This window comes from Corvus kubaryi, unplaced genomic scaffold (genome assembly GCF_017639235.1).
Source record: "Corvus kubaryi isolate FWS band 111438036 unplaced genomic scaffold, C.kubaryi_AGA036_p1.0 split1-65, whole genome shotgun sequence".
NCBI classification, from domain to species: Eukaryota; Metazoa; Chordata; class Aves; order Passeriformes; family Corvidae; genus Corvus; species Corvus kubaryi.
In genome coordinates, this window is record NW_024582080.1 from 8,540,982 (window position 1) to 8,563,022 (window position 22,041).

Below are 22,041 nucleotides of genomic sequence, written 5' to 3' on the forward strand. Positions count from 1 at the left end.
GCATTAACAAGGCATTTCAAGGAAGTAGGATATCAATTTCATGTTTCATGTTAAAGACATTAATGTCTTTGTGTTTATGCCTGTTATGGCATGGAAGCAGAAAAAGGTAATACTTGAAACAGCTTCCTTCCTTGCCTTCCTCTTTTCACAAATGAGCATTAAAAATTTAAAAGCATGGGTAAGAGTGTCTTCAGAGTATTTTGTATCGAATTGGGGGTCTGGAAAGTGTGCAAATGTCAACAGAAATACTCTAGTCTCCTTGTTTTTGTGGAAGGGACCCGCAAAAAAAAAAATCCCCAGAAAACCCATCACACTTGGACAGAACAGAGGAGACTGCTGAGACTATGTGTCAAACTGTGCCTTGCTCGGGTATGGAGGAGCTTGTGGGGGGACTGCTTCTCTTCGTGGCCTTGTAAGATGGTCTGCATATAAACCGATCTCTTAAAAATCACCTAATCTTTTTCTCTATATATAACTTATAAATAAAAGGACTCCAATAAGGTTTACTTACTTTATTTTTATTGATCATGTCTCTTTTTATAAACAGTTGATAGTCTCATTGGCTAGTTCTATAGCAGAACCCTGTCTTTATTTCGTCTTTTAGACTAGAATGCAATAAATAAAGCTGATTATTTTCTGAAATACTGCATTTTTATTTCCCATCAGGGCTTATGTCTGTATACTTTGAAGCATCTGCAGTGATGCAGCTGTAGTTTAAGGGCCTTGTGTGAGAATTATTGTTTGCAGTTGCCATCAGTTGCTGTCATGCATCTGTAACTGCAATAAATCAGGTATGCATAGGACAGAATTAAGGAAACTGTTTATCACTTCCTACTGACAATATCTCATGGAGTGTAGCTGACTGGTGTGACACAGTCACAGCTTGTGCTAATTGTGTCCTTCCTATCATATTTGATCCATCTTGATATATTAGATGGACTCTGGGAATAAGAGGGATAGCCTTGTAGATTGCAGAAAGTGTGCAGTAATGGAATTGATTGTTTTAAATCAGTTGAAGTACATTAAAACCTTAAGTTAAAGTTCTATTGCATTGCTTTTCTTGGTTAAAATTAATCTTTTCATGTTTTGCGTCTACTTTTAAGGTTTTAAAAAATTTGGTACCGAAATGAGTTTCTAAATAAAATGTTTTATACTGCTTTAAAATATTACCACTTCACTGTTGGTTTGGTGTTTTTTTTGTAGTTTTCAGGGGGGTTTTGTTGGTTTTTGGTTTGTTTTTTTGGTGAAACTTTTCTAAATTTCTAAAATTCTAAACTAAATTATGACAGAATTTGTTAATTGCTCTGGTTGTCCCCTAAAGTGCTCCTGATGGAAAAATTTGAACTGAAAGATCTTTCATCTTGCTTAAGTTCTCTTAAAAAAATACCCCAGAACAAACCTCCCGGTGAAATGCTGAGTGGAATTGTAGAATATCTCAAGTTTGAAGGGACCCGTAAGTCCAGCTCCCTGCTCCTTGAACCTAAGACAAAATCATACAAGTATAACTTTTCTGAACATACAAAACATATCGAGTAAGAATTTTGCTTGAAAAAGTGTATTCAGGCTGAAGAAGAAAATGTAAACTAAATGTGTAAAGCCATTGGGACCTGATCAGCAGAAATCAGTGGGAAGCCATGGACATCCTCTTTGAAAACCATCTGCTCTGTGCTGTGCCCTTTGCTGTTTTTTTCTTAAGCTAACTCTGAGTTCAAGAGGGACCTTATTTACTGATAGTAACAATATAGTTTGTTGTTACCTGAAAACTACTCACCTCCTGCCTCCTTCCACTGTTTCCTTATGAATTTAAATAATCAAAGGATAATTAGATCTTTTTGAGAATCCCTGGCTCTGGGCTCCATTTCTCTCCCAGCTTCTTCACAAGGGAGTAGTTCTTTGTGCCCTCTCTTGCTTCTTCCCATCCCATTACAGAGTAAGCAGTGTGATATGAAGGCATCAGTCATCTTCTTCAGGATGAAAACCTTTCTGTATTAATCTGTTTAAGGTGCTGATAAAGACTAAGGTTTGAGACTGACAAGAACCTTCTATTTTCCCTATTAGCTTTTACTTTCTTGAGAGCAAGGCAACCAGAAGGAAGTCCCAGAGGTGGGCAAGGAGCAGCTCTGCTGTATGACTGACACTTTGTGTAGCCCTGCCATCATCCATGGACACTTTATATTGCACAGTCAGATGCGGAATGATAGGCACTTTATAAAGGTGCAGTCTTGACCTCAGGCTCTCTGTAGCCTGTGTAGGCTAAATTCAGATTGTCAGGGAAGGAGTTTGAGCAAGAATCTGAAGACTTGGTCTTATCAGATCTGTAGCTATCACTACAGTTGTGGTACTTGAAACCTGACTTCTTTTTTTCCTCAAGTATGTGTAAAGGAGAGAATCAATCTGTTGTCAAAGACATTTTTGAGCAGAGACAATAAGAATAATTTCTGTATAAGTGAATATGTTTTAATGAACTCTTTGAGTTGCACTCAAAGAACCTTTATAAGAAGCACTGCAATCTGACCTGGGAATGAATATAAGAATAAGCAGAAGATTTTGATGCAGCTGATGCTTTATTCATATCTTAATTCTTATTTGGGTGTTTAGCCAGGCAAGGCTTACATCCTCATACTGGTACTGTTGCAGTGAGCTCTGCAGTGAAAGCCAGGGATCTTCCATCAAATGATACGTATCCATAGTTGCCTGTCATTGCAGAATTTTTTTTTCAAAGTAGTTATTTCTTTCCTTGTGCTTTTTACTTTGAACTCATGCGTTTGTCCGTATCTTTGAGAACTTGGTTATACCTGGGGGAGCTGCAGGTTAATAGTATCCTGTGCTATAATCTTCAGTTCTTCATGTAGACAGCTTAGCAAATGTGCAGAATTGTACCACAGCTCTGATCATCTGGCTAAGGGGATTAATGTCACCTAATGCAATGTGTTGGTACCAAACAGATTACAAGGAGCAGAAGAGGTTTGGAGGCTGAGTCAGTGAGTTGGAGGAGGAGGGATGTAAAACCCCTCAGGAAATCAGTAATCATCTCAATTTTCAGCTTTTTTAGCTAATGTAATGTGTGCAGCAAAATATGTTCTCTGGAGTTGTGGGCTGTACTCATTGGTGAGGTGTCAAAGAGGGTGCTTGTTATAGAGCTGCCATTTAGGAGAAACAGCTATAATCAAGTAGCACTTTGTGCTGACATCTTGTCTTAGATTTCATCTTCTTAAACCAAGTCCGTAAGTATTTGTGATGTTTAAAAGTAGTGTTTCTGGTAGTTAGTTTAGCCTTACTAAGCATATAGGGAGGTTAAACACTAACTGGGTGCTACATAACTGTGGATATAATTAACTTCATTTGGTCAAGACAGTACAAGCATACTCTGTGTATATTATGTAGCTGGTAAATGCCTTTTTATAGAGGCATTCCACTGACTTGCCAAATAATGGGTTATTAGTAGCAAAGTTGACTTAAAATCTGAAACCACACCTACGCTATAGGCACAGAAGTGAACACAGGCTGTATTAGCTGGCTTGACGTGTCCCAGCTGAACTGCCCTAGAACAAGCTTGAGCATCTCTGCCACATTCTGGTCATGTCTGAAGTGTCTGTAGACAAGGTGCTAGTTTAAACTAGAGAGTCAGAGATGCTGTTCACATTTTGTCTTTTTTCCTTCCCCTGCTCTTTTAAGCATATTTGAAAACAGGGAGCTTCTTAGCTATTTCTATTGCTGTGTAACTGAAAAATAAATGAGCATAAGGTGAAATTCCAAGAGAAGTGTATGTCTGAAAAGGCTGTTAGCAGATATGTGCAGTACCTTGCTGTGAAGAAGTAATTGCATGAAGGGACTGCCAAAAGTATGTGGTCCTGTGTACTGGAGGTACCCCTGGGGCTGGTAATGGGGGTCTGTGCTCTTATCAATCCAAACTCTCCACAACTGGCTCCAAGTCCCTCTGGAGTTTCCGTTTTATGACTTGAAGTCCCTTTGACTCCTTGCTCCATGCTTTAGTATTTTATTAGGTGAGTACTGGGGGAGAGGGAGGAGCGTGTGTGCGTGTGTGAGAGAAAAGTTAAAATTTGGTGTAGATCATACTCAGAGCTGATTTATAATTAAATACAAACACCCTTGTGCTCCATGGGTTGGTAAGCGTGTTGAGGTTTTGTTGTGGTAATTTAACTGGGCCTCTACTGTGCCAATTGGTGTTTTCACTGCCAGGTAGTGGAGTGGCTTAATAGATCTACCCAATGGTATTAAGTAAATTTTATGGTTTAGTCAACTTTTTCCTGTATTTGGCTTTTAGGAACAGGACAGCTGCTAGGTTTTTCAGGTTGTTTAGTTCACATGTGAAGTTTGAACCTAGCAAATTTCTTTTTCCTCAAATTACTCATCAAGTTATTTTAAGACTGATTTACTAATAAAACACCTATTTAGGTATTTACTAAACAAAACCAAGGCCATAAAGCATAATGCTGAACGAGGTAACTCTGCTTTTTTTTGATCAGCAGTGATCCAGATCGATGTATTAAAGGGCTATGTAAGTTGCTCTTACAGGATGTAAACTCTGAAAAAAAATGGTAAAAAAAATAAAAAGAGGTAAAAAACCCTCTGTCTCCTCTATTCCCCAAGCTCCCTGTTCTCCCTCTATTTTAACAGTAAAGCCTTTAGATATCAGTTACATTCTTTTTTTTTTTTGAATGGTATGTGGCTGACTTGAGATGTGGAGAAGTTTTGTCTAAAGCTTTATTTAAGGAAATACAAAATAATTTGGAACTTTAACTAAAACTGATGGGGAAAGGAATTAGGGTTGTTTGTACAGATGGGGTTAGAATAGAAACATTTAAACTACATGTAGGTATTTCCAGAATACCTCATATGATTTGGTAACCTCATATGATTTGGTAACCTGATCCACCTTTTCCATGACAAAAGGGCATTTTGGGTGTCTTATCCAATTTAGAAACCTGGTCCTGAGTATTTTTCCACTTTTGCCTGGTTTAGACTAGTTCAACTCTGAATTCCATGAATTTTTATTTACTTGAAACCGATATAAAATGAGAGAATGATCAGGTTAAAGTAGGTGCCAATAAATCTGATAAGGGTATTCAAATGTCACAGGGTCAGTCTTTTGTTTTTGACTTGGCATTGAGTAACATCATCACTGAGGTCAGAGTTGCACCAGCACACAAGACGTATGTGAGATCCGGAAGCGGTCTTGTGCTTTCTGATCTGACCTGCATATTCTGAGATTGGAATGATGGCCTGGCAAATGGAGAGGTCAGCTGGAGGAGGGAATACGGTCATTAAGGTTGGAAAAGTCCTTCAAGATAATTCTAACACTGACAAGTCCACTGCTAAACTGTGTCCTTCAGTGCCACATCTACATGACTTATAAATACCTCCAGCAGTGGTGACTCTGCCACTTCCCTGGGCAGCCTGTTTCAATACTGGTCAACCCTTTCCCTTAATTTTTTTCCTGATATGCAATCTAAATCTCCCCTAGCACAGTTTTAAGCCATTTCCTCTTGTTCTTGTCTTTTACCTGAGGCAAGACACCCCCACTTTGGTACCTTTGGTACCTTTATGGTGGTTGTAGAGGGTGATAAGGTGTGTACCCCTGCCCCGAGCCTCTTTTTCTCCAGGCTGAACAATCAGAGCTCCCCCAGCTACTCCTCATAAGACTTGTGCTCCAGACCCTTCCCCAGCTCCGTTGCCCTTCTCTGGACATGCTCCAGCACCTCAATTGTTTTTCCTGAACTGAGGGATGCAAAACTGAACTCAAGGTGTGATCTCATCAGTGCTGCATGGAGGGGGAACAATCACTGCCCCAGTCCTGCTGGCCACGCTACTGCTGGTCCAGGCCGGGATGCCATTGGCTTTCTTGGCCACCTGGGCACACGCTGGCTCATATTCAGCTGCTGTTGCCCAGGACCACCAGGTCCTTCTCTGCCACGTGGCTTCTCAGCCTGTAGCGCTGCCAGGGGTTGTTGTGATCCAAATGCAGGATCCAGCACTGGGCCTTGTTGAACCTCATACAACTGCCGTTGCCCCATTGATGCAGCCTGTCCAGATCCCTCTGCGGGGCCTTCCTGCCCTCCAGCTGATCACCCAACTTGGTGTCATCTGCATACTGACTTAGGGTGTACTCAATCCCATCATTGAGATCATTGATAAAGATGTTAAACAGAACTGGTTTAATAATAAAGTAATCCTGCAGTATCTTTTGCAAACCATTGAAATGTCTCTGAATGTGTTAGTGGTCTCTCTCCTCCTGGATGGTGATGACAGGAGGCAGGGAAGCCTGCGCTGTTAATCTGTAAACTGTCATAGTTGAAGAGGAAATTCACTTCAGTGTTCCCAATAGAACACCACCGGTGTTATGCCAGTTAGGAGAGCTGGGTAAGGAAAACAAAGCTTTGAAACCTTTCATATAGATTTGGTCTCTTTTGCATCAACTATCAGCAAGTAGGTAAATGCAAAACTATTTTTAAAGCCACTTCTTTCTTCTGAAATAGTTTGGCATGGGTTCTGAAGCTTAGTTGCTGAATAAAGGAACTTCCCAGCAACTGTCCTTTGATTACTTCTAAATGTAGGTTACAGCTGTTCTTTTGGGAAAGGCACATAGCTCAGCATGTGAGAAACTGACACCTTTTTCTCTCCTTTTCAGAGTATCTCCTCTACAGAAGTCTGAAATAGTAGACATGGTCAAGAAACACGTCAATGCCATAACACTTGCCATTGGGGATGGTGCCAATGACGTAGGAATGATCCAGACAGCTCACGTTGGAGTGGGGATCAGTGGCAATGAGGGCATGCAGGCAACCAATTGCTCGGATTATGCCATTGCACAGGTCAGATGCAAGAATGAACAACTTCCATATCATCCTGTGAGAACCTCACTGTGCAGCCATGTAGTGCTCTATGGCTTCTTCTGACCTTCGACCTAGAAGTATCTCTGATTGTTTCTTTTTCCAGGCAGCTGTCTAGAACATACTGGATATATTTTGGGGATCTGTTGTTATGATTTTGTATTCGTCAGGGCAAAGCTCCATCTCTCTTGAAAGTTTTAGTTTCCTCCTGACAACTGTACAGTATCTTGGTTCTTCAGTAATCAGGGGGAAGCACTTTCTGTGGTGCATGTGTTAATATGCTTTTAAGTAACTTATCTATCTTGGTGCAAACTCTTCTCTTACTGTGAGTAGGTATTATAACCAGGTGTGTGGGAATTTGGCTGTTTGGCAGCTCTTAATTTGAGGTGTCTCCTCTATTTAATTCCCCTTCATCCCTGTATTAGATCCAAGAATTGATCACAGTTCTAGAGAGCTGGCCAGCATTTTCATGTTACATGTTATTTTGAATGTTACTTGGGTGAGTCCTAAGCTAGTTCATCAAATTCAGAACTGATTACTTCAGCTAAAAAGAGGAGTTAAAAGCCTTTTTTGTTTGTTTTTTTTTCCTGAAGAAACCACAATTTAGAATCAAAACTTGGAAAGAAAAATAAGGAAGGAAAAAGATGCTATAGTTGCTGAATACCCTCTGAATACGATTTATACCTGAGGTGCTCTATGTATGTGAGACTGATGCAGGGCAAAACCTGATCGAGCTGACATGAAGCAGAGGCAATCCCCTGTCTTTTCAGTGACCAGAGCATCAGCTGATATTCTCTTCTGGCAGGGTGTAGGCAGATATGTTCTACCAAGTGACATGAAATATTACCATCTTTTGATAGCTTCCAGTAGCAGGGATAATGCTGCTGTATGCACAAATAACTGTTCATTGTGTTAGCACTGCTGAGAAGCAAAGTGGCAGTCTTGTATTGCTGCTCTGTTCTGAGCTCTGATGAAGCACACTCTTGCTTCAGGTTTGAGTAACTGAGACCTTTCACAAAATTTATCTTGAGAATTTTAGGCAGTTTTACCAAGTTTTTCTGTCATAAACAGTGCCATATTCCAAATATATACCAGTATAGGAACTGCCATAATCATTGTCTCTGGTATCTTGTAATGACTTTTACATTTTTAATTTCAGTGGATTATTTATAGCTTCTGCTGTATAACTTACTGGAATGCTCTTTACTTGGACTTCCTCAGATAATTTGTTACTTCTACTTTAGGAGCTAAGCATAAGCAGCAGCAAGGGTTTTGTCTGTAGAAGTCCCTACATATGTAATTTCTTTTGTGTCGCAGCAGTGCTAAATCTGGAGAAGTAATTCCACGTTCATGTGTTGCTTTTGCATTAACAAAACCCCCTGTATTTCAGTTCAGTGTTAGAACATGGAAGTTGCTCTTGGTTTAAATTCCGGTCAGCAAGTTTCTGACAATAACAATGAATCTTTCTAGTTCAATATGAAATAAAAGCTGGTGACACCAGCACAGAATTGCAGCTTTCAAAAATTAGTGAAACGCTGTGGAACTGTGATTTTTTGATTGTGTAGAAGAACTTTGTACTGATTAAATTAGAAAATATATAAAGAAATCCCTCTAGTAAAGGAGACTAATAGTGTGTGGTGGTATGTGCTTAAAAAAAAAAAAAAATTAGTGTTCAAAAGAAAAACTTGATCTCTGTGGAGTGTACTTCTTTCAGCGAAGACATGTAACTCCCACTAAAGCATTACTGTATGTGCATGCCTTGAAGGCAGAGTATGTTCTTATTGAGTAATTTAAGATGACCACTATAATGTAGCACCTCATGTTCAAACAGTATTTCAAATGCAGTGGTGCCAGAAGTAGGCACTTATAGAAGAGAGAGTCTCTATATAGGCTCATTCAGGATTCCAGGGAGAATCAAAGCCTAAACCAAACAAAAATAAAAAGCCAACTTGTGTCTGACTCCACTTGAAATAGCTTCCACAGGTGCAAGGAGCATCTGTTTGAATCATCCTTTTCCCTTGAAATGATATTGCACCAGTGACCTCTATTTAGAGAATTCCCAAATCAAATGACCTAACTGTTTAGAGACAGTAGTAGACTTTAGTAACTTTTTTTCTCAGTAAATAGCTTTATCATCTTAATCCAGAGAACATCTGGTGTCTAGGGACTTTTCTTAACTAGGGAAGCTGCTTTCTTCAACAAATGTTCTTGTTTCACTTTTCTTCTTTGGAAAAATTGGCTTGTATTGCAGATGCCTTTTCACTGTCTTAAAACCCCCAACATGCCATCACCTCATCCTTTAGTCAAGATAGATTCTAGAAAATAATCTCTGTATAAAAGAAGTTATGCTAGGGTTGACAGAGAGACGGCTGTAAAAACTTGCACAGTTTCACAGGTAGGCTGGCCACATGGTCGTAATGTTCCCTGCTGATTTAAAATTCTGTAAATACAGGAGTGGCCAAACAAGGGCAGTGTCTGGTAGAGCCCCTGTCTGTACTGCTCTATGCCAGCAGCTGTGCATTTGCATGATTTCAGCACCAAAGCAAATTTAATTCTTTGCTGTGTTTTAATGGGACTCTTCATCTGTGTGAGCAGCCTCAGTGTGTTCTTTAGGCTCTGAGTATCTTCATTTCTGTGCTCTGCAGTGCACTCATTTTCATGAGAGCACAGACAAGGGCAATAATTGGTAGGATTTTTAGTTGCCTTTAGCTTTCAAGAAGACCACGTCCAAGATGGTCACTTGTTAGATTCCGCAGAGAATTCTCAGGGTCTGTCTGGCTATTCTCTGTAAGAGCTTTGGGATGATTTGTAAGGACATCGTGGCAAGTTTCCCATCACTTCAGTTGTGTTTTGTTAGTGATTTTGATGAGGAAAGTTGTAGCTATCCTGCATATTAACTTGAGGCATTAGGGGTCTAATAGGTCAGCTACTCCCTTGGGAGTGTCCCAGTTTTAGCTCTAGCTCAAGTTAAGCAGAGAACCATGAAGCCTGGTTCACTTTTGTTTTCTCTCCTTCTTTGCTGGTGTATCCTAACAAATCTGAGTTGCTAATGCGTGGGAGAGGGGCTGTCCTTACAGGATTTGTGGTTCAGTGATTTCATTGCTGGAAAGCATGGGAGCAGAGCGCCTCAGGACAGTCCTAACTCATTACTGTAGCTTTCAATTTCAGATAAGTTTTGGTTAAAATAAATGATCCAGAATCTAAATTTAGGAAGTCAAGCTTTTCCTGTCAAGTCACTTTGTGGAAAAGGAAGCAAAGCAAATAATTACGTTAGTGTCCAGGATCCCTTCAGGGACACACATGCTAAACAGTAAACACAGTCATCACTCGGAGCTGTCTGTAACTGGTCAGAAGAGGAATGCTGCCAGCCATAAAAAGGTTCACTAACAAAGCCAAGACTAGAGAATTATGCATTTCCTAGTCTGGATTACAACACTGGCTCCATAAAAGTTCATTTTCAAAAGTTCTGAATTTGAGCTCCATCTGTGGTTCAAACTAGCATTAAAAGGTACACAATTGTACAAGATTTATTTACTTGTCCTTTTTGGCAAATGCCACTTGCTTTACAGAATATTTTATATAACACACAATCACATACATTTTGTGGGCAGAAAATGTTAATATGAGTATCTATTCTCTAGAAATGCATCTATTTTTCCACTTTTGTTCCCCTCTTTATTTCAGCTCAAGACAGTTTTAATTATTAAATTGTTCATTTTACATAAGGAAAGGAGATTCTGAACCTTGTAAGCCCTCAAACATTGACTTTGCCATCAGGATGGTAGTAACAATTGAAGACGTTTTGCTGTTTAAAGCCACTTTTTAAAACCTTCAGAAGTTTGGCTAAAAAAAGATTTTAGCTTTAAGTATTTTAAGAATTGTTTTTTGCATATATCATCTGTTAAGCAGTTTAAATATTGCTCTTGAACAGCTTTTATAGCTGATTTGAGGATATATTCCTGAGGTCAGGTGTTTACTTTCAACCAATTTTTTTAGCAATTCTTCATACATGTGAGTACTTCTTTTCTGTCTTTCAGTTTTCCTACTTGGAGAAGCTATTGTTGGTCCATGGTGCTTGGAGTTACAATCGAGTTACCAAATGCATACTGTACTGCTTCTACAAAAATGTGGTTTTGTATATTATTGAGGTAAGAGTAACTAAGTGGATGGGTCCCTACTGGTGCTTATTCCTTAAATCATCTCTTATAAATAGAAAAGCTCACCCAAAGGGATTGAGCTAAAAGGACTGCCATTTTTTTTCCATGTTTAACAACTTTAAATTCAGTTTATCTTCTCAAATTAGTTCACTTGAATCTTTTAAAGTTTGTTAAGGAAAACCAAAGGTTTTTCAGTACTGTGAAGCCTTGGATATGAGCTGTCAGAGACAAAGTTCATTTCTTCTGTGCAAATGTTCTTATTGAAAGCATCTTTGTATTCATGGAAACATTTCAAGTAGTGCTCATATTTATAAAAACTTAGATTTAGGGCCTAAATTTAAATCAAAAGCTAGTTTAATAGAATTGGGGAAAGCTTACAGGCAAATAATAAACTATGCAAAACTATAACTGTTGCTTCCAAGTTACAAAGACCATAGTTTAGCTGGAACTGAAAATAGTTTGCCTTGTTTTTTGGAAAGAGATAACATAATTTTGTAAATGACATTTATTTACAAAATTAATCAGGTTATTTGATTTAATAATTAAAATGTAACTGTATTTTGAAAATAATTTGCTGGAAGATGTCAAGTAGTGAAACTGGATTTTAAAGAGGGCTGAATACTGTTATGACCATTGCATTTCAGTGTGCTTACATAGGAGTGTAGTTATCATGCTGCAGAACATAGTCTTGAACTTAGGATGTATCAGGAAGGGATTTTTATAATCTGCTGTTGCCTAGCTAGAAATACTCAAGGAACTTGAAGTCAGTGGTTTGATCAGTTGAGTATCAGGTGATCACTTGGTACAGCAATTTCCACAATATTCATCAGTTTTATTAATATATGTGCATATATATTAGATTTTCTATTTCTTTGTACAGTTGAGCAGCCATGAATGAGGTTAACAGATCAGAAAATTACAACATTTATAATTAGGCAGGTAGTTATGTCAATTGCAGGAGATAGTGGGTGAGTAATATTTTGCTATTCAGTAAGTCGTATAATGGTCAGTATGGTCAATATACCTGACTCCCTCGGGGTTTGATCATCTTCTATATATGATGTTAGAGAACAAATATTCTCCACTAACTTGTGCCAGTTCTCCTGTGCTGTTTCTGAATTAGCTGTTGTCTGTTAAAATTTCAACATGCATTAGTCTACTTAAGAGAGTTATCCTGTACATCATATTTTTATTAAAGGTTTTTACATGCTGTTGGAGATGACAATAATATTTGTTATTGTGCAAAGGAAATATAAATAACTTCAAAAAGAACTCTTCTAGTGTGTTTCTTATTGAGCATGGCTGGCAATTGCTGGGGTTTTCCCTGAACTTTTCAGAAAATGCGTAACAGCTTCATGATTGCCTTCTAGGATTCTTTTCTCAATTTGAAAATCAGTTTTGGAAGTCCTGCTTCTAGCTTATTATAGCACCATGTGTCTTTTTATCTTTTACTAAAGTCTGACAAGTAAATTAAGTTCTATATCAAATGTTGTATGGCAAAACTATGCCTTCCTATATGAGCAGCTGTGCAAAGGGTTGAATACAAGTGAAGTTCTCTGGGACTTCCATTCTGAGGTAGCTTAATTGTTTTACCCTAGGGTGGAATTTTATTAGCCAGATATCTCTATATGATACATAAAATCCAAATCCGCTCTGAGAATATGAGGTCTGAGGTTCTCTCCAGTGTCTTAGGCTGTGTTCAGTTCTTTCTGCATACGGTCCTGAGCCAAATGAGCTTTTGTGTTTCCTCATGTCCATGACTGAGGATGAGTCAGTTGCATTCAACACCTGAGCACTGCAAAATGTCTTACAAGATGCAGCTCTGCACCTCGGTTACCTCTCTGTGCCTGTGCTGCCTAGAAGTCGGGAGCAAGTTTAAGGCTTTAAGGGAGTTGAAGTGACAGAAATAATCCGCAGCAATGGGAAGAGCTCAGTTTGGTTTTCCCTGGTGAGTTTCCTTTACTAGCAACCTTAAGGAACTTCCCCTCCAAAACTGTTTAAAACTAGCCAAATTGTCTGGAAACCCAAGAGATACCAGTTTTGGTATCCTAGGGATACAGGGTAGAGAGGAGAGATCTTTAATTCCCTCCTTAGCTTTACACAAAGAAAGAGAGGTTGTTTTGTGTATGTGCTGTAGGGCTTGGCTGTGCTGATCCGTTTGTGGTATGGAATGATGCCCATGGAAGAGACACTCCACAAGGGAATAAATCCTTCCACTTGAGAGAATGGTAGTTAAATGCCTGGCACTTCTGCACTGTTGCTTGTGCAGATGGTATGCTCCTCATTGTTTTCCAATGCTCTGGACAAGTTTAATATTTACCTGTACTTTCTGCTTGGATATGTGGTATATGGGGAATATTCTTTTAGCATAGTAATGAAACAGGGATTTTAACTTGAGCTACTTTCTAAGTATCTTCAGAAAGATTGTACTGAGTAAATATTTATACACTTGAAATCAAAAGCACATCATGAATATGACTGCCTGTTATACCTTTGTTACTGTATCTGTTTTATTTCAATGAAGTTTTAACACCTGAGGAATAGATATAAATGGCTTTTGCAGCAGTGAGGTGCTGGGGCTATCATAACTTTTATTCCCTGATGCTTTGCATATACCAGAGAGAAAGAAGAGGTGGTGGTCTAGCTCAGCGTGCAGAACATCTGGACACAACTTGCAGAGGCATGCAAGTTAAGACATTAAGATGTAACTTAATTAAACAATGATAAGTGCTTGAGAAGAGCATATTGCCATCTCTTTTCCTAGCATCCCAGTGTTGGTATACTAAAACCCCTCATACATTAGAAGTTCATCTTGATACCAGTTATGTACACTTAAACCTGGAGGATCCAAAGTGTTGCATCTCTGAAACACTAAATGTTATCAGCTTTTTTTCAGGTCCTGGGTTAAAATACAAAATTTGGGGTTTTGTGGGAAGTATACACAGGTAATTGTTACTGTGGGCTTTACTCCTAGGAAAGGGGATTAAGGCTGATGCTTACTTTTCTGCAATGGCTGATTCTTTGTGGAGAGACAGGGGCCCAGGAACTGTTTTCATCTGCTTTGATGGCTAAAATGTGTGCACATAGTGAGACAGTTCCATGCAGCTAGAGAGGTGGTATAGCAGACATCAGGCCTTGTGGTTTAGTGACTGCAAGGGAAATGGAGATTACAGCGTATTTTCCCTCTCTCTTGGAAAGGCCCTCCTAATATTTTTCAAGAGGTGAATTTTAAATCAACAAAGTTTAGTGAAGTCTGAAAAGATTTTGTCTTGGCTTAACAGCTGGAAACTCTATGTTCCTCTCCTTTCTCTGGCCTGGTCTCTCCTTTACCATTTATTCATCATTATCCTCCTGCCATTCTCTTGATTCCTCCCCTTGATTTTTGAAAATAGGAAGCTAAGTGAAGTATCAATAAAAAGCACAAAGAGAAGCAGGTCCTGGAAATCCAAGTCCTTATGGTGTGATTCTTAGCCCCATTCCTGAACATTTGTGTATCGCTGTTGCCAAGGTGCTTCAGGGTCTAAAGCTGAGGTTCCCTTACTTATGGACCCACTTATCAAGGGGGGTGCAGAATCTAGCTTTTCCATCCACAGAGCTGGTTGATAGATTAATTGCTGCTTCTTCCCCACTCTTGACTCTCCATGCTGGGTCTGTCCTAAGAGTGGCAGGGGAATCTACATGGAAAGTTACCAAGATGGCTGCAGGGATGAAATGCAAATATAAAGCCCTCTCTTTGGTGTCCATTCTTGTATTTCCCATGTCTGGATGCACTAGCAGTGTGCACTAAATCCATTTCTAAGGAAAGCCAACCATTCAGCATCATCCTGAAGCAGAAGATCAGTGACCCGGTTTTGGCTTTTAAAGATTTGACAGACAAGTACCTGGGCATCCTTACAAAATACAATTTTGTTCAATTACTTATGTAGCTGGCTTCAAACTGAGTAGTGAAACAAAGATCTGTTTCACATCTGTTGAGCAGATACATTTAACTGGAGATGATATAAAGTTGTCCTGTTGACATCAGAGCTTTGAAATATAGCTGATTTCAAATGTAAAAGAATACAGGAACATTGCTTTCATGTCATGCTTGAAGAAGTAGAAACACAGCAAGATCAAAGGTGGTATCAGAAATATCAGGTAAGAGTTCAAGACCTTTGGGAATGGTTCTGTGGAAACAGTAGCATGGAAGATACCTTTCAGGCCAACTCAGTGTGCAGGAAAAATGTGCTCAATACTTCACTGGAGCATGTTGGTTTTATGAAATGTACTTAATACGAAGCACTTCTGTACTATATAGCACTGATTGAGTCAGGGGTGTGGATAGATGGCCCCAGTGTCAAGGTCTGGCAGTGTAGGGCCATGACAGAGAAATGAATGGCAAGTGGAAAGGGTAGAGTATAATGTACATGCCCTGGTTGCTGCATTATTTTAATTTCTGCTTTAAGAATCCAGAGATAAATTGTAAACCTAGATTAGAAAGCTGTTTCTTTGTAGATGCTGAAAGGGAAGTCTAACATGTGAGCAGTGTTAAACAAACAAGATAAACATATTAAAGAACAAAACACGAAGATCATAATTTTTCTTCTAGAGCTGAATTTTCAAGTGTCAAAAGCTCTGAGTAAACACAATATCTAGATAAACATGCTTTTTAATGAGAGGTAATTTTGTGAGTCAGCAAGGTCTGGCAATGAGAGCTGTTAAGTGCTCCACACACTCTTAGTGGTCACCACTTCAGGCGAGTTGATAGCACAGGCTGCAAAAGCACACATGAAATTTGCTGCATAAGACCTTGCATTTGTTTTTCCTGTTTTCTTGCTTTCCCATCAAACAGAACATGTATTAAAAAAAAATATGGAAAGCAGGCATGGGAATTTTAACTCTCTCCTCCAAATGGTAGGCAGAAATGAGTGTATCTGATATGGTACTAAAAAATACGCAGCTCTAATGCTTCTGTGTGCTTATCCCTGATTTATGTGATCTGACTTTTACCTACATCTCTGTGCTTTCTGTTTCCAATTGACTTTACCACTCTTAGGTTACAGCCAGGCAATAGAACACCTTAAGCATGGGGATTTTTGCAGTAAGTTGAAGATTGAAGTTGTCATATAAACTGTTGTCATATAAAGCAACTTTCTTAAAAGATAAGAGCAGTCTTTTCCCCCAGTGTTAAATTAAGGATAAGAACATCTGGTAGCAAAACTTTGTAACAAGGATAACAAGAATACAGGCAGCTAGCTATCTTGTCTTCTTATTCAAATTATTCAGTTGCCTGTTCAAGTGCTTCAAACGCCAGTAGGCATTTAATAATCATTACTTCTGTGCATGTACTCGGTTACTTACTTGGTGTGGTAAGCTTGGCGCAATGCTCTTATCATGGTGAAGTGAAGGAGGAATGTGTGTGTATGTGACTTCTATTTTTATATCATTTGGGAATCTAGATTTGGATTCTCAAAAATGCATACATATCCTGAATAAGTAACTTGCTCTCTGTAGACAGGTCCTTTCAGGTAGACAAAATGTGGAATTCAGGGTCCTTAAGATTGGTATCAGGTTTAAATGCCTGAGAGAAATGTATGTATTATCCATGTAGATAACTTTTGTGGATGCTCTGGGCTCATGGAGAGCAGTATGGGGCTGGCAGGTATGTCATAGGACCTGTGACATCACCTGTCTACAGCAGCAGTACTGAGAGGTCTGTGTTAAGGTAACTGATTCCTATCCAGAAAGAGAAAGAATATTTCTTGTCCTGTTCTGTTCTTACTTGTTTTTGAAACACGTAAAAGGAAAGAAATCCAAACCTCTCACCTCAGGTAATGTTAATCAGTTCAAAAAGTGCAGAATGTTTATGGAGGGTATAGTACAGAACTTGGAAGACATGAAAAGCACAGGAATGAGCTCAGTGTGAGGAACAAAGCTTGTGAAACTCAGCATTGTCTTTCAATAATTTGTGGAAAAACAGGTCTTACATACGTGCTTATTTTTCTCTTGCACTGTTCATCATGGGTTTAACATGGAGAAGAACTAGGGCAGCACAGAACATTATCCCCTTCCTGCCCACCAAAAAAGCTGATTGCAGGCTCCAATTCAAGAAAACATTCTTTAGTAGCAATAGTTACAGGAAACAGATTCTACAAGGAGCCTGCCAAAGTTCTTGGAATATCATAAAATACAATTCGCCAGCCTAATCCAAAATTGTCCAGATAGTGCTTTGGTTTTTGTTCCTAAAAATATATCCAAATTCTTTACAGTACCTGGTTTATATACTGCTGCTGACAATTTATTCTCTATTTCAACCCCCCCTCCCATCTGAAGAAATTCAGCATTGTGTATAGGCTGATCTCATCAACTTTAATCCATGACTGACTTCTTGTTTTTTGGCTTCCTAATTGAGCATGTTAATCCCAAGAGTTTCCAAGGAATCAGTCACGAAGATAAATCCATGTTAATTTTCCTTTCTTTTTGTAGTGCTATGCACTGCACAGTGAATCATGGGAGAGCAGTCCATCTTCCCTGAAAACCAAATTGACCCAGCTATTTAGCGGCTGGGTTTGATTTTTTTCCAAGCATGATGGAAGCTATCAGCGTTGCTCTGAATTTATGAGCAGTGCCTTGATCACGCCCTACAACCAACACAACCTGTAATTTTTTAACATTCAGATATTATAAATGATAAATCAGGTTCCTTTGCATGGTCTCACGATCTCTAGATGACACCCATCGGGTTCAGTAGACACTGCAGTAGATTACCTCAAGAAGAGATCTACTCTGATATTTTATTGGACACAGAGTATGTTGAGTGCCTGGATCAATTTGTTTTGTACATTTACGTAAGAGGAATATGAAAGGCACAGTGATATTTTTTTTTCTTGGTAAAATGTATGCTTAATTTGGTGCAAAAAATCTTAAATTCATAATTTGGTGGGCATATAAAAAAGCAATGATAATGCTGTTTTCTAAATATGAAGCCATTCAATGTGAAACAGTCATTTCCAGAGCAGTGTGTTCTTTAAAGCAGAATCCTGTCATCAGTAAATGTTTTTTCAGTTTAACTATGTCACCAATAAAAATACAAGTTCATTTTTAGAAGAGAGAGAGCCTAATGTGAAGAAGCTTTTAGTAGGGAAGATAAACCTATATTATGAAACTTAGGAAAATCCAAGTCTAGGTTTTTTTTATCACAAAGCCAGCTTTGAAATTCAAGAGTTCATTGTTGTTAGTTTCAGCCCAACTCTCTTTCCAAAAGCTAAAAGTTGTCATATAAAAGATAACTTCTCTTATGGCTTTGAGTACTGACTTGAAAAACATTGACTGCTCTGACTCAGTATTGGATAACTTGTTGTTGTAATAAAAAAATATTTGTAAATAAAAACCACTTTTATCTAGGTTAATTCAGTGCATATGACATTACTTGTTGGTACAGAGAAGGCTAAATTTTAGATTTATGTTGATGTTGAAAGTGCAAATAAACCTTATAATGCAATTACTTGTGCTTAGCACTAGAATGCTGAGTTTAGCAATGTTGTGCTGCACTGGAGGGGTGATTTTGAGAGAGTTTTTTTAAAAATCCAACATTAAGATACATCAATGCATGTGTGGTAGTACATCTATTCACAAATATATCCTTTGGGCCGATTTTCTTTCTATCTGGCCTATACCCCTATAAATGGACGTCCTTTAGTCGAGACATTCCTCATCTGCATGGGAATAACTGAGAGCAAAGTAAAGTCCTATGCATATTGTGTATGTGGAGCAGGGGTTTTTGTCTGTTTTGCTTTTTGTTAGATAAGCCATGGGGCTGTCATGCTGAAGATGTGAGATTTCTCCATTTTTACCTGTACCTCATTGCTCTAAATAGCAATCTTCAAAATGCATTTCTACGGCAATTTACTTGCTTTTCATAGAATCACAGAATATCTGGAGTTGGAAGGAACAAACCCACAAGGATCATCAAAGTCTTAACTCCTGGCCCTGCACAGGATATCCTGAAGAGACATATGTGCCTGGGAGCATTGTCCAAACACTTCTTGAACTCTGTCAGGCTTGGTGCTGTGACCGCTTCCCTGGGGAGCCTGTTCCAGTGCCCAGCTACTCTCTGGATGAAGAACTTCTTCCTGATATCCGACCTACACATCCCCTTACGCAGCTTCACGTCATTCCCTTGGGTCCTGTCACTGGTCACCAGAGAGATCAGTGTTTTTAAGAACAGTAATACACAGTGCTTACAAAGGAGACTGAGGAGGACTTGCCCTGGTGCCAGTGACTGCTGACAAATTGGAGCAGTGAGTCTAATTCTCCTATTTGTCTTTGAGGCACTGGCGCTAAAATGGCTGTGTAAGTAAAGCTTGGAAGACTTTAGCTCTTCCAGGGGAGAGAAAAGCAGAATTACTTCTACTCAGTTAGCTGTATCTGCTGCAGCTGAACTCAGATGTTAACCCTCGTATTGAAAAACGCTGCTCAGCATAGGTGTGAAAAGGGGGTTGCTGCAGTTCTTTTTGCACAGCTGTTTGTAAAGCATTTTTTGGACTGACAGAGGGTTTGGAAATGCTGCAGACAAGGTATAATACTGATTCACAAGTCACGCTTTTGTGCAATTTCACAATGTGGAATTCAGCTTGGAGCCCACTTTTGGAAATATGTGGTGGCTTGCCTGTGAGCGGTCTCACTGAAGTGACTGAAAAGTAATTGCATTGTCTACTTTCCGGGCGGTTGTTTGGAAATAAGATGAGTTTTTGTTCCAAGCCATGTGCTAGGGTATTGTTGTGTGAGCACAAGAAGTGTGCTGGGCTGCATTTCCCTTGTCTGAACTGAAGTCTGCCTGGCTGCCAGCTGCTTGCCAGCAGTAAGGTCAGGCTACACAGCTAGGTATTTTTTGAGACTCGATCATAATGCTGAAACATTCTGTTTTGTGTTCAGTTTTATCATCTTGAAGCATTTTACTCATACTTTGCCTCTTCGTTCTTGGCAAGTTGAGCAAAAAAGCTAATTTTACCTGAACTCCTGTCCAACAGCAGTCTCATTGGCAACTTCTCCTTTCTAACTGTTGATAAGGGCATTTTTCTGGCATTTTTGGAGGCACCACTAGAGTATGTTTCTAAACGTCAAATTTTTTAGGGAGTCCTTTTAGTACAGATGCATGTAATCAATGAATTAATAACTCCTGGTGTCTTAATACCACTTCATAGACATCTCCAAAATCCTTCTGAATGCTAGCTCAGGAATGTAGGATCACCAAATTTTTGGAATATAAAATTTCTTTCCAGTATCTGTATCATGAGCTGAGCTGGTCCTGATTATTTTGAGGTTTCTTGGGTTTATATGCTCATGACCCAAAGAAGCTAGGACAGAGAACAAATTTAACTGAATACAGATTCCATTTTTAAATACTGCTAGAAAATAATTTTGCCATTTTACTTGGATGAGCACTAATGATAAAAATACCTCTATCCAGTTTCACTAATTAACCACTAGAGATTGTTTTATCTTGGGATGCATAAAACACATCTGTAACCTAGTTAAAACGCATGTGAAGAATTTAAAATAAAATGTATCTTAGTGTGTCAAAGAAAAAGTCTTTAGTGTAGGTTGGGAGTGTTTGTTTGCCCAAGTTCACGGTCTTGAACCAAATTTTTTTACTATAGCAGGGTCAGAGGTAAAAACTGTATCATATCTTCCATGATCAGTATGCAGAGTAAATCTGGAGCAGCTTTCAAATGTGGTGCTTTCAAATGTGCTTTTACAGCCTCTTCTACTGTAAAACCAGTTCCGTGGTTTGACTGTATTTGACCCAAGCGATATCTGCCCTGTAAGGAGATAGAGCTCTGTGGCTAGGGACATTAAAAAAAGGTGTTGTCACTCAGTGCCCTTGGGAGTCTCCCTTCTGATGGGGGAATCCTGTGTCACTTGATTGAATAGGCATTAGGAGGCATTGGCCTGTGTGACAGCCCCTAGCAGGTGTAACAGCTTTGAGTAACCTGTCCAAAACAGGTTATCTTTTCATTCTGCACTGAGATGTGGAGTCATTGGAGATAGCTATGATTGCTGATGTGCTTGTGGTTATTTCTGTGCTCTAAAGAGTGTGTAGTTGCTTTTTGTAGCTCCTTACATCTCCTCTATCTCTTCTCAACAAAATCATTTAGAACATGTTAAAATGCACTAGAAATAGCGAATTATGCTATTTATTGATAGTTACTTCTGAGTTATCCACTTTTCTTTACTGAGATGTCAAAAATTAGTCAGTTGTAGCTCCTGCCCCTGATACTCCATTGACAATTCATAATGTTGGTTTGTTACTTCTCCTCATCCTCACTATTTTGAACTTGATTCCTTTCATGAGCCATGGCAATTTGAGTATAACTGCTGTGAAGTAAAGGCATTCTGGACTAATGGGGTTTTTTGGTATTTCCGAGCCAGGATTCACAGCCCAGTGTAATGAGGTCTGTGTCAGACAAGGGAGAGGAGATTCAGGACTAACACTTAAAGACTGAGACAACCATCTTCTTAACACGTGTTTGTGGGTATACTTAAATGTGGGCTATAACTGTCAGTAATCATGGACTTAAGCTAAAACCCCAAAACTATACCCCAAAAGGCAGAGGGGTCCATTCTGTGGAAAAACAAGAGCTAAGTGTTCTTGATGCATGTTTGCATATATGTTGCAATCTATTTCTGTTCCATCAAGACAAAGACATGAAGAACCACTGGTGGCTTCCTGCTTTCAGAAGAGTGAAGAAGGTCAAAACTTGGTCTGCCAGCTTTTAAACATGACAAAATTATTTTCCTTTCTTTCTTCTTGCTGGATTTCTTTCCTTAATTGCTTTTGCATTAATGCATTTGGAAAGTGTGGAGATTGAATATATTAGCCTTAGCTGTATCTAGCTTCTGCAGGGATTCAGTAAAATTATACATATATTTGGATGAACTGCATAAATACTAGTAGGTTAGAAAAAAAATCCAGAACTGTGTTTTCTCATCCAACCCCAAATAATGCTACCTTTGTTAGTAAATGACAATGAAGATTGATTTTATTAATGGTA

The 22,041-nt window shown here is 39.0% G+C and overlaps 1 protein-coding gene across 5 annotated transcripts in view; it reads left to right on the forward strand.

Annotated features, from left to right (window-relative positions):
- Positions 1-22,041, forward strand: part of ATP8A2 (ATPase phospholipid transporting 8A2) — a 320,936-nt gene that overhangs the window by 164,499 nt on the left and 134,396 nt on the right. For all 5 annotated transcript variants that reach the window (XM_042014085.1, XM_042014087.1, XM_042014086.1 and 2 more), the window contains 2 exons: positions 6,650-6,833; positions 10,889-10,999. In XM_042014085.1, the coding sequence (XP_041870019.1) occupies positions 6,650-6,833; positions 10,889-10,999 (295 nt within the window). The remainder of the gene's footprint in view (positions 1-6,649; positions 6,834-10,888; positions 11,000-22,041) is intronic.